Below are 12,936 nucleotides of genomic sequence, written 5' to 3' on the forward strand. Positions count from 1 at the left end.
GCATTGCGATACAACGAGCAAATGCCGCCAGCATCCTTGGTACAATGCCTCAAGGGCCTATTTTAGATTTAAGCTAGTTACAGTAACACCACTGTATATATCTATTAAACTGTTATTGTAAATAAAATATGTAAAAAAACAACTTAAGATGAATGTCTTTGTTCACTTAAAAATTACGGTTACTTTTCAAGTATCATCAAAATAAAAGCAAACACAAAAGATTATTATAATAACAAATTGAAAGGAACACGTCAGCGGCATGCCGCGGAGTCGGAAGTTGTTAATTTAAACTCTGGGCCACGTCCCGAACTTGTATAACAATCCAGTCCGTGACCCTCGCTGTAAATTATAACAAATATGCAACAAATGCGTCAAACAATAGTTCGTAAGTACGTTAATAAAGGTCGGGAAGGAAGGGATTGCCTGACAAATGTGATATAGACTTGTGAGACGGGCATTCTGACCAGCGTGTAAGAATATTTCGGACTATTCTCTCGCGCAAGAAAATAGCGTGTAGATGGTAGATGTAGGTGTCGCCGGTTGTAAGTTGGGAAGATACTTAAAAAAATAATCACAATTTTCTGGTGCCCTACGGCCCGATTCGAACTTTAAAATACGTCAAACATTTGCTAAAGATACGATAAAAAAAACGTCACATGACACTGACATATCCAATCCATATCGTATCTTTAGGAAAATTTTGACGTATCTTAACGATTCGAAATCGGGCCTCTAGTGTCTGAACGAGAAAAATATTTTCGAACAAGTTTGCTGAAAAGTATCTTTAAAAATAAGTTTAAAGTGTGGACCTTTTTGCGCTTATTTATCAGTTTATCATAGATCGTACGTTTAATTTTTTTTAAGTGACTGCCTAAATAATTGGGCAGCGATGGGTTGTCAAATATTTGTGCAGGATAGATAATTTCATCAACACCCCTTCACAAGTTCGAACCATTAGAAACTATAGAACAGCAGTAATACAATGGTAAATTCTAATATTGTAAGTAGACAGAGATAGGGTCATATAAATTGCAAGTGCTCGTATTCATATTGCGTTTCGACTGTTTCGATTTTTTTTTAATGTTCATGACATTTTGGTTATGTAGTTGAATGCAAATAAATTTTGTTTTCTTTTTTCATAAGTTGCACTTGTTGAACCGGCAGCGCCCACATATGTGTTGTCCTACAGATGACTGATAGATAAGAGAGCATTAATTATTGTACTGTGTTTTTTTCTCTATTATATCCAAGACGTTCGAGTAGAAACTTGTCCATAGAAAAAATGAAAAATCCTTATTTCCTCACATGTTTGGAGAAAAGCACTATGTATATATATGCCTCGGCAGGAACAGCAATTCGTGGATTCGTCTTCTTGGTCGGACTCCGCTTCGCGTCGTCGAAAACAAAATCGAAACTCATCCGCGATTTGCTCTTTCCCCGCCTCTGCAATATGTACTATTACAGTACATATGGTGCTACTTTACCGCACTAGTGCAATAATTAGTATATTACGTGACTATGTCGAACATTTAAAGGGCCATATGTACTGTAAAACGTTGTACGATACATGTGCGAATAGGTAATTCGCACTTGTATAGTAATGTACTATTAATTATACTTAAACTTATAGTTATATTTAAACAGCAGCATTTTTACTTTAGTAAATCCCGTCATATTTGCCCAATACGCTTCGAATTACACCTGAAAAGCGGGAAGTGGTGTGGAAAGCACAATAAAAATGTCTTGAGGGATATTTGCTTTACGACGCAAGTTTTGAAAGACTTAAATTCATCGAAATATTATTACACTTACGTCTCTACGAATGTAAGTAATTTTGCTTGGAATAGAAGCTAACTTCGATATGTTCTAATAGGGATGATGATATGTTGTATTTTATAACAAAATCTAGTACTTAAAATACTTAAATAGCAAATAAGCAATCTATTGCAAAATTTAAAGTGGATATCAAAATAATATATGAAAATGATAAAACAATGCAGGACCTGAAATTTTCAAAATTTAAGTTTTTTTAACCTCCGAAAATGAATAAAGTAAGGGTACCAATTCGATGCCTTACATTGTTTATTATGTATTGCATTTCCACGTTGTTACATAAAGGTGTTACAATATATTTTTTAGTACAATGTCATGGACTCTGCAAGGGTACAGCAATTCTAATTTTATATTTTATAAATATAATAAATTTAAGGCACGTCGTTGTTGTATGGCCTAAATTCGATAAGCTTGGTTTTTGACAAATTTACCAGTAAGTTATGTTCAGCTAACTAGAAATCCAGTAAGTTACGCAGGCTGGCTTCATTATTACATGGTACCTATGACATGAGATATGTCATCTGCAAACAGGGTAGTGGGATACATTTTATCCAAAAAAGACTTTATAGCAACTATACACATGAACGCAATATTTCACCGACAAAATCGCAATTTTATTGTTTTCTATACTTCAAAGTACAAGATGGCCTCTCAGTGACCGTGACGTCACGATTACTTATCATTTTGTTAGGAGCGTTTCGCGAGTGAAGTAAGACTGTCGGACTTTGACTATCATTTCTGACTTTTGTATTGCTTTAAAAACTGGGTCCCATAAATAAACCTCATCGATTGATACCATTAATAAAAAATTGTCATGTAGTCTATAAATAATTCGAGATATATTTCGCCACCGGTGAACCGTCAAATTTTGCTAATAAATTGCTACTAATTAATACATATGCGGGCCTTTGTTAGAAATAGTTAATTTTATTTGTGCCTCGTGGACAAAGTCACCAGACATAAAAGCCCTGACAGCGATTGGAACAACAGTAGGGCTAAGATGGTCGGCTCTTTATCATTTGTCACCATGCTTGTCACGTTCTAACAAGTAGGTAAGTAAGTGCAAAAGTGACGCGCATAGTGACAAGTGATAAAAATGGAACCATGCTGCCGCCGTAGTTTGATACATTTTATCACACTAAAATGCGGTAAGGAATGAAATTAGTGTTCCACTGACTGTGACGTTTATTAGACGTGGCAGAGCTAATAAATAATAATTAAAGTAAGGTTTTGTACATATCTTCTGGTTTGAAAGAAACCATATAATCTCACAATCATGATTAGTCTTAATTATTTACGTTTTAAATATGCCCTTTATTGTCGTCATATCGGTTTAATGCATTGTTCGAATGTGACCTGGCATCCATACACGGAATTTAAAAATCAATTCTAAAGATTGTAATATCACAAGCTATTAACAATAATCTAGAATAACGTCTAAACGGTATTGTGGCCGTCGTATTTGCCGAGCGCTCTACGGCGACTTGTAGAAACAACGACTTCGCAAACACCGGAAACTTTTACTTTCCCTTATTAAACCACACGATATTAACCCTTGTTCCTTAATATTAAGGGTGAATATTGATGAAATGCGATACGGCTTGATGGTGTCCCTTAAAAATACGCTTTATTCGATTTCCGCTTAATTTAGTCTGTCAGTTTGGGTATGTAATTATTGGGTTGACAGTTGACGAGGAAAGTAAGATTTTGACATAGGTAATTAAAAAGAGGAAAATGTACACTCGCTGACAACATTGGCTTGATTTCATTATTGGTTTTCCGCCCTCCGTGAGCTCCTGAAACATATACTAATGGCAACATACTTGAATTACCCATGGTCAGTTAACCATGGGTAATCTAGACACGCGGTAGCGTGTCCAGCCAAGTTCAAAGAAAATGGAACTGGCGACGCAACCGTGTGTAATTCATTCTACGGATTCTTCTTTTCTTTTCATCCTGTTACCCCCTGCTGGGGTGTAGGGCTCGAACCATTTTCTTCCACTGACTCCGGTCCTGGGCAGCTTGGGTAACCTCCTCCCACCCCATCCCCAATACACCCAACTCTTGCTCCACGGAACGGCGCCAAGTAAATTTAGGGCGACCATGTTTCCGTTTTCCGGGCATCTTCCAGGTCAGGGCCACCTTGGATAGGTGGGTGTCAGGCTTCCTGAGGATATGCCCTATCCAATGCCATTTGCGCGTTTGGATCTCCTTATGTACGGGTGCTTGTCCGGTTATTCTCCATAAGTGAGCGTTTGTGATTCTACGGATTACTACGGATAAAAGTTTTACCATGAAATTCCCTATTTGGTGATGTTTATTTTTACTCTACGATCAATACTTTAGGAGCTACAGGGTGTTTAAGTTAACAGAGAGACAAAAAATAGACGATTGAAGAAAACGTTGTTTTTTCCTATTTATTCATCATATCTCAATTTTTGTTTAGAATAAGCAAGCTTAGTCACCTGCGGACCAAATATAAAAAAAATCGGCCAAGAGTATACTTCCAACATTTTTTTATATTTTTTGGCCTCATGGTTCAGAAGTTAGAGGAAGTAGAGGGTTCCCCCTAATTCTTTTCCTCCAGTTCCTTTCTTTTTTAATAAGTAAAACTGTATGTCTTATATATTTGAACTAAATTGAATGTAGGTATCAATATTTACATTTAACTTTTATTTTATACATATTTTATATCAATATTGTAAAATACCTCGTCACCTAAGAAGAAAGATGAATAAAGAGCTAATAATAATAGTTATGTATAAAGTCTGCCTGTAGTCTCTGGTCCGGGCGGCCCGACGTCCCAGGCCAATAACGTGTACACACATTTTAAGCGATTAATGTGTGCCGGCAATGACCTGCTGCCGCCTCCGCGACTACACTAGCATTTGTGAGTCGTCAGTTTTCGCCCCAAGACCACGAAATGTCCGACCGATATCTGTCGACACTGACCAGAAGCATCAAGCGGCCACACACTCTCGGTTCGTATTAGTCGTTAGGCCGAAACTTGAAAGAGAACTGTTAGTGGACCTTTTGCCATTAACTGACATATAGTTCGTGTCATCCACGATGACGCGCAGATTTGTCAAATCTAACCTTTAATAACATGACAATACGAGTCAAGGCACGGATCGTCGTGAATGACACGATCTATACTAATATCATCAGGCGAACTGGTAATCTGTGGGCCCCTTGTATGCTTTAACAAAGTTATTATTAATATTATGAGTGCTTCCAATTTATCATTAGGACATAAGACATGATCCTACTTTTTCGCATCAGTAGGTCTACACAATACAGTCGGTAACAGAAGTTGCTGTACAAGCGAAGTGTGCAGAACGATCCGAACACAACTTTACTGTCAAAAGAATAAGAACACGAGCAGGTCATCTTGAACACCTCACCCGCTTCGCTGCTTATGTCGCCGATTGTACCAAGCAGCCCTAACCAATCATTAATTGGCGCCCACCGCAAACCGATTCGGTATCGGCCGAGGGATACAGTGACAAATGTGACTATTTTTAGCAATTATCTACAGATCCATTTATCTGAATAAATCTCCTGTTAGTATTTGTTAAGAGATTCTTTAATTAAAACGTATTTTATTTTCAATAACATTATGCATAAATTTGACGACTGGTCTGGCCTATACTCTGTATCTTTAGGTATTTAAATAAAAGTAAACAAACGATTTGTATATTTTCGGGTAGATATAACATTTATTGCTTAACTAACCAGATACAAAGCCACCTGGATCTGTCACTAAACGACCTGACTTTAATCTATTGATCATGTAATTTTTTATCTACCCTCAACTAGCTTAAGGAGCCATTTGAGGGTAGATTTTGTATACTTTTATTTAAATACCTAAAGATACAGAGTTATAGTGGGTAGTGACTATCTGCCTATGAAGCCGATGGTCCTGGGTTCGAATCCCAGTAAGGGCATTTATTTGTGTGATGAGCACAATATTAATTAATTATTTATTATGGATATATACAGTGGTGTTACTGTAAGGAGAAGATTCTTGAAAAATAGAAAAAGAATGGGATTCTTTTTAATATTTTGTTCGAAACGTAATTTATTTGTTAATTAGCTATCCAATACTTTACTTGGACATTGTGAAACAGGCCCTTAGTCAAATATAATTGTTTAAATGATGGAATATTAAAACATTTTTAAGTCACCTGAACTTAAACATACAGGAAACGTATCCAAACATTCCAAACACTTACTTATAACGGATTATAAACACATTCGCGGTCAATTGTCAACATAATACTTAGCTTCCTGTCCTCAAACAAAACCCTTTACCTCCCTTCATTTGAAAACGGACCCTACCCTAACTTAGTTAAGAGCCATAATTCACCAGCAAGCTTAATTCTTCGGTTCCGGGCACATCACGTAGTTGCTGTTTAAACAATACGTGTTTTGGGATAACTGCGAGTGGGATAAGCTCTTCCTTCCATTATTTATTTGTGAAAACAACCCGCTATATAGAAGATCCTAGAGGTAAGAAGTGCCCAAAACATTTTGTTGACTTTTACTTTATTTTGTTACGGTAGGAATGTCTAATACAAATGATCATAGGTACAGTCACCTACAATTATATCTTGCACAACAAAGTGCGCGATAATATGTAAATAAATCGCTTTGGATTATATTTTTTTAGAAAAAAGGCCGTCCTCGAGCATGTTAATAAAGAAACGCCGCCGGTCCCGCACAACGCACAACAATAGATATCATCCTCGGTAGTTTTAGCAAAGTTTAGGCCATCAAGAAACCTGCGCTCTGCACTAAAAACTCCTACCTAACTACAGAAATGCAGTTAAAGTAGACACAGACAATATGCCAAAATACTGACCTTCTAGCCCATACATTAAGTACATATTTTTGGCACTTTGTCCATGTCAAATTATTTGACAGTATTTCGTCTATAAGGCTGCTCCAGGTTCGAGTGAGATAAGCTTTCAATGTACGGTATACTCTCCTAATCTTCTTCATAATGAATTACAGTGTTAAGAAAATAAGTACTAGGACGCTCTTGTATCCTGAGTTTAAAATCAAAATTTACATTCGTGTGTGTGCCTGAACTCTAAATCGTACTGAATTTAGTCCACATACCGAATAGCTAACAGGAATTACTACGGTTGACAAGTTGACAAACGCGGGAATCTATCACAGAGTCGCCTGTCGCAGGCTATTTATCTATGAACGGCAAATAGACTCGCAAATCATGCAGCTGTCCCCATGTTTTCAGTTTATTTGCCTCGGGGAAAACACTGCTGGAAATGTTGTCCACGTAATATTAGAAGGTAATTATGAAGGTAACATATGTTGGGTAACAGACCTTTCAATTTTATTTTACGTTATTGATTTCTATAAAATCGGTGAGCTATGATTTTATCCCCACGGAACAGAGACGGTAGTATGAAATTAGGGCGAGGGGCTACTTGTGTGTTTGACACGACGAATGTTTTAGAGATTATATCCCTTGGGACGACTGTGCTCAGACGTTTTTTGGCTGCAATCGCCTGTGAATAGGTAAGGTTTTTGCATAGTTTTTATGGCTTTTTAGCAAAACCCAATGTAATGTTTTAAAACAATATGGAACGCGTGTGACACACATCCCACTACACGGCAGTGAAAGCAAACCCAAGCAAAATAATACAAATTAAAATAATAAAAATTGTCATTTTCTGTCTAGGTATAATGAGTATATGCAAATAAATCACAGCATTCGTAGCTCCTTGTTGTAAGGCCTCGTATTATTTTTATAAGGGCGAGAGCTTTTCACACGTTCTAATTTATGGAGACCCTCGGAGAGGACCACGAGAAAAACGATCCAGCGTTAATAATGAAAACGTTATTTTATTAACATTTGATTGTAGGTACTCTTTGAACTCGTTTGAATTACAAATCGAAACGTTTCTTTCTGAATCTAACTTTTTAAATTTTATTTCATTAAAGTGGATGCATTACCTTTTATTAAGGGTGAGATTCAAACCTTATTTTATGTTAAATATTATTTTAATTCTAACATGGCAAGTCCGCTTGATAAAGTCCTTTCTTTGATATTGTCTCATATGCTCATGCTTAGCAATTATTTGTTCCTACGACTTGATCTTTCGGTAATAATACCTATTTAAGTTAAGTTAATTACTATAAATAGCTTACACCTAAAATACCATGCTTTGACACAGTTCTAAATGAAAAGAGATGCCAGATGTCCAAGCCCTTTGCTAACTAAGTAAACAATATTTTTACAATTTGCAGGAAACCTTAATTAAGAGCGCAAACACGGCGATGGCAATGATTTATTCGGGGCCGAATTGAACCGGTTGATAAACTGCCCACGCCAAGCGTATTGCATAAATATAAAATATTTGCTACTGTGATTGTAAAGGGCAGGTGGGACATTGGTGGGTGTATTCAGATTTAAAAAATAGGTCAGTTTTTCTTAATCGAGGTTTTACAACCGAAAACATACTACACACCACAGGAGAACGGCTTATATAGGTATACCTAATGGCGGTGTTTAAGGATGTTGCTACGATCCCAATCATTTATTGAGATATGACATCGTCTTATATATGCTCTAAGTAATACATACTACTATTATCTAGTTTGCGTTGGAAACAACGACATCTTTGGAGTGATTTGAACAACAAACTAAACATATTTCATATCAGCTCGAACAGACGGGTTTCCGTAAATCATCGTCTGTGTCTTACAGAATTCTTAGAGAGAAAGTCAAGCTTTATTTGCGCAAATATTATAGACAATTATATTGCCTGCATTTATTACGAATGCAAAAAAAGAAACATACGGTAAAGTTATTTGTAATAGTACTTAATGCCATTTTCACATTCCTGACTAAAAGCAAGAGTGCGAACTATCCGAGGTATTCTATATCTTCTATATTCTACAGTTATATTACCTTAATATTACTACTTAACTTTTGATAGATACACGTTTAGCTTATTTTTATTACGAATATAAAGTTTGGAATAAACGAAATTTAAATGTTATGTTCGGTACTAGGATTACTAGGATAAATGTAACTAGTTTTATCTGTTTTTTATGGAGGTCGTTGTGAATCAGAGGTCGCAAAACAATGAAGAGTTATGTATAGTTTAGTGTTTTTATAACTTTTACGATGAATAGATTGACTGATTGCTGCTAATAACCCATAATAGAGTTGGTACATTTTACCTAACATTGAGGTATGTTAACGGCACCAATCATGGGACACTTAAGAGAAAATTTAGAGTATTTTTGATTTTTCACCGACACCTATAAAATTTCTATCGCTTTACGCTTTAAAAGTTGAATGTCCAATTCGTCCTTTATGTTGTATATGTATTTTATGAAAGCTACTGCAATTGGTTTCAATATTATTATCGAATTAAAACTGTGGTTTTTTGCTCCAGTCACGGGATGTATGGCGCCATTCATTTTCAAACAAATAATTATCAATGAAAAATTAAACTTAAGCAGCTCTTTGGCTCTTGTTTATGGTAAAATGTTGCCAGCGATTAAAAACTGATGGTAAATACTTGTTTTACAGGAATTGTCTATACCATACCATAACTGGTACCTGTTCCATTATAGGGGTGTTTACTATAGTTCTGTTATTCTTATATGTTGGTAATAACAAATCAAAGTTTTCCACCTCCAACGCTCTTGGGATCATTGTAAAGTACATGGAAATCCATTAAATTTGAGGACTTTTTCAGTTTATGTAGAAATTTACCACCAAGAACGGTATTTATGGCAAAAGTCAATATGCATACTTTTAAAAAGATAAAATTTGCAATTAATTGTCAATAGTTTAAATTAAATTAAAATTAAAATTCGTTTATTATTCGTTTAGTCTTAGTAAGCCAAATAGTTTCTAAAATTCGGCTTCACAGAGGTTTGCAAAATGTTGAACCAGTTAGTTAGTTAGTTAGTGCTTCTGGGCATTTTCCGCAACTCGACAACCATTGTGCCTATTTTGCGTGAAACGAGGTAGCGCTACTCTAACCACCCCAGCTCCTCCACGAAGCCTAGCAAAGTTTTCAGGCTGCTAATTGCCTCTCCTAGTGTGCACGGATTCCCTAGGTATTTGTTCCTGTATACTTCTACCTGTTTGCAGTCTAGGAGAATATGTTTTGTTGTTTCTTCTTCTTCCATGCACGCTCTGCACATGGGGCTGTCTGTTTTACCCATATTGTGTAGGTGTTTGTTAAGTGTGTTATGTCCTGTAATTAATCCTACTATTTTACGTAGTTGGTGTCGAGGTGTTTTCAGTAGTATTTTGGTGAGTTTGTGGTTCAGTTCCGGTAGGAAATCCTTGGTCTGCCTGCATGTGTCCATTTCATTCCAGTATTTATTGTGCAGTTGTCTGTGATGTAGGTCTAGCTGGTTGTGTATATAGGATATTGGTAGGGGTATGATGGGCTCGGGTCCATATGCCGTCGTTTCTGAGCCTTTCCTGGCCAGTTCGTCCGCTGCATCGTTTCCTCTTGATCCACTATGCCCCTTTATCCATTGAATTGTTACTTTGTTGCCTTCTTTGCTCACTTCCGTGAGGCTTCGATGACATTCGAGTATGAGCTCTGAGTTCATTTTGTCGCTGCATAGCGCTTGTAGTACTGATTTACTGTCTGACAGTATTAGTATACCTACGAGTGACAAAAGTTGGTTTGGATCCTGTGTTTAATATATCTAGGTTAGTTGACATAAGGTATTCAACAATATCGTTACCTCTTTTGTTGTTGGTTTCCATTCCCCATAGGTTGTGATGGCCGTTGCAGTCTGCAGATATGACCAGCTCGAGCCTTTCTCGTTCGCAGTAGCGTATGAGGTTGTTCATCTCCACTGGAGGTGGTTCGTCCTCCGCCGCCATGTAGGTGGACGCCAGGACTATCTCCGGTAGACTTGAGTTTTGTGTTCTGAGGAGTTTTATGGCACACACGTCTCTGGAACAGAATTGAGTTAGTGGTTGTGCCATTATGTTACGAGATATGTATATGCAAGATCTTGGTTTGAAATGTGTATTGTAAAATAAATTACCTCCGGTATTACCAAGGCCGTTTATGCGTGTGTTCCTGATCCACGGCTCTTGAATCAGGGCTATGGATGTTGGGTTAACCTCCAGCCATCTTCGAAGTTGAGCCGTTGCAGATTCGCTGTGCTGGAGGTTAACCTGGAGGACCTTACAGTGGGAAGGCGCCATCTGGGGATATCCCTTCCGCTGCCTTTCCCTTTAGGTCCAGGAGACTGATCCCCTTTGGTAGACCATCCTCGTCCTCAGAGTCCAGCAAAATGCCTTCCTCGATGTCTGAGGTGTGTGGTTCCGCGCAGTCGGTGTCCATTGCAGAGGGGGTGTTCTTTTCAGGCGCGTGCTCTGCAGATTTGTTCTCCCCTCCGTCAGTGTTCGCCTCTGTTGCGTTTTTCTCCGGTGGAGAATCTCTGAAGCGTCCTCCGCCGTGCTGGAAACGGATGTAGACTGTCCCACACAGGTAGTTCAGTCTTCTTCCCTTTTCCATCACAGCAGGAACAACGTCTTCAGGTATTCCCACCAGGAGTAGGGTACAGGCCCTTTTCTTCAGGGGGATCGCCTGGTGGAGTGTCCACTTCCTCACCATGGCCCACGGGTTCTGGAAGTTGAGGACCCTGCCTATTTTGGTGAGGTTGTCTTCCAGGGACGGGATCAGGATACCGCACCTAGTGTTCCGGACCATCTCGTCCTCCCTCTTTCCAACGAGCTGGTCTCCGTTCTGAAGGGTGGCCGACTCCAGCCACTTCATCAGCCACGCCTTGGTGTTCGCGTCCTGGCACCACAGCTTCAGGTACCCATCCACAAAACTGGGTCTACCTGAGAACGCTGGGGCCTCCGCTGCGGTGTCCAGATCGGTTTCGATGGCTGCTTGGAAGATAGCGTCCCCGATCTTCTTCTCCACCTCTGCAGCATCTTGCTGCGTCAGTCTGCCCGTGCGGTTATTGGTAATCGCCACCGTCAGATCTGATGCTGCTGCCGCCGCATAGGAGGAGGGTAGTTCTCTGTTCCCCGAGGTGGCGTCTGTCCGTTGTTTTTTGTGGTCGCCTCTGGGGGATATGGTTTCATCCAGGCGTGCCCTCTTGGCTTTCCCTTCTGGTTTCTTCTTTGCCTGGGTTTGTTCCGCAGGGGTCGTCGCTCCCTCGCCCTGTCCCTCCGGGGCGTCAACCTCCTGTTTGTTTCCAGAGGAGCGGCTTTCTGCTTCTCTTCGCTTTTGGAGCCGCTGCCTCTTCCTCTGCGAAAGTTTTTTCCGCATAGGTGCGTCTTCTTCGGTCTGGGCAGGCTTCCCTCTTGGTTTGCACCTGATCTCCCAGCCGGGATCTATGACCTGCTTCGAGGGTTCAACAGGTGTCGTCCCACTCTCAGCCGCCATCGTTTTGTCAGTCGAGGGTCCAGCTGTTGAAAGCTCCATCGTCTCTGGCTTAGTCACCTGGGCTGGGGTTCCGATAGGTACCCCGGCTTTCAGCGGCCTCTCCAGCTTCGATGGCTCCTCCTTAGCCTTCCCGCTCTCTATTTGTTTCGCCCCCCTTAGTGCTTCAGCATGTGCCGTCTCATCTAAGGAGGTCGTTTGGTTTTGTTGGTTTTTATTGATTATTTTTTTTGATTTATTGCTATACATATGGTTCCCACGAGTAGCTAGGGATATAAAGGGTCAGTACTACGCAGAGCCCCGCTTGCGTAGACAAGGCTATATTACAACGGGTTTCGCCCGGTACCCGAGGCCTATCGTTCGCGACTGAGCTCCCTCTCAGCCACGCATCCATCGGCACGATCAGTTACACCTTGGATTAGGGTTTTTGGAGTCGAGGTTTTCTCCTCCAGGAAGGGGGGATGTGGATAAATGGATTAATATGGGAAGGGGGGACAGGAGGGTTGGTCTGGGTAAGGTTTTATGGGTAAATTGGGGGTTTATAGGAAGGGATAAATGGGTCGTTTTCATGGCCCTCAATCTCCGAGCCTCCCCGTGCAGGACACCTTTCCGCTGTATCGACCTTGGCCCCTTGACGTTGTCTCCCTTCATCCGGTCTAAGAACAAGTCTCTTACCGGATTTTAGGAG

The 12,936-nt window shown here is 39.6% G+C and overlaps 1 protein-coding gene across 1 annotated transcript; it reads right to left on the reverse strand.

The window, feature by feature from the left end:
- Positions 1–10,497: 10,497 nt before the first annotated feature.
- LOC133521188 (uncharacterized) lies at positions 10,498–12,678 on the reverse strand. Its single transcript, XM_061856015.1, has 2 exons — positions 10,894–12,678; positions 10,498–10,799 (listed from the first exon to the last, which is right to left on the reverse strand). The coding sequence occupies exon 1, from the start codon at positions 12,495–12,497 to the stop codon at positions 11,037–11,039; it is 1,461 nt and encodes a 486-aa protein (XP_061711999.1). The 5' UTR covers positions 12,498–12,678; the 3' UTR covers positions 10,498–10,799; positions 10,894–11,036.
- Between the last annotated feature and the right edge of the window lie 258 nt (positions 12,679–12,936).

This window comes from Cydia pomonella, chromosome 9, assembly GCF_033807575.1.
Source record: "Cydia pomonella isolate Wapato2018A chromosome 9, ilCydPomo1, whole genome shotgun sequence".
Lineage (NCBI taxonomy): Eukaryota > Metazoa > Arthropoda > Insecta > Lepidoptera > Tortricidae > Cydia > Cydia pomonella.

What these genes read in the sequence shown, in the direction of transcription:
- LOC133521188 (XM_061856015.1), bottom strand. Translation starts at nt 12,497, where the DNA reads ATGTATAGCAATAAATCAAAAAAAATAATCAATAAAAACCAACAAAAC.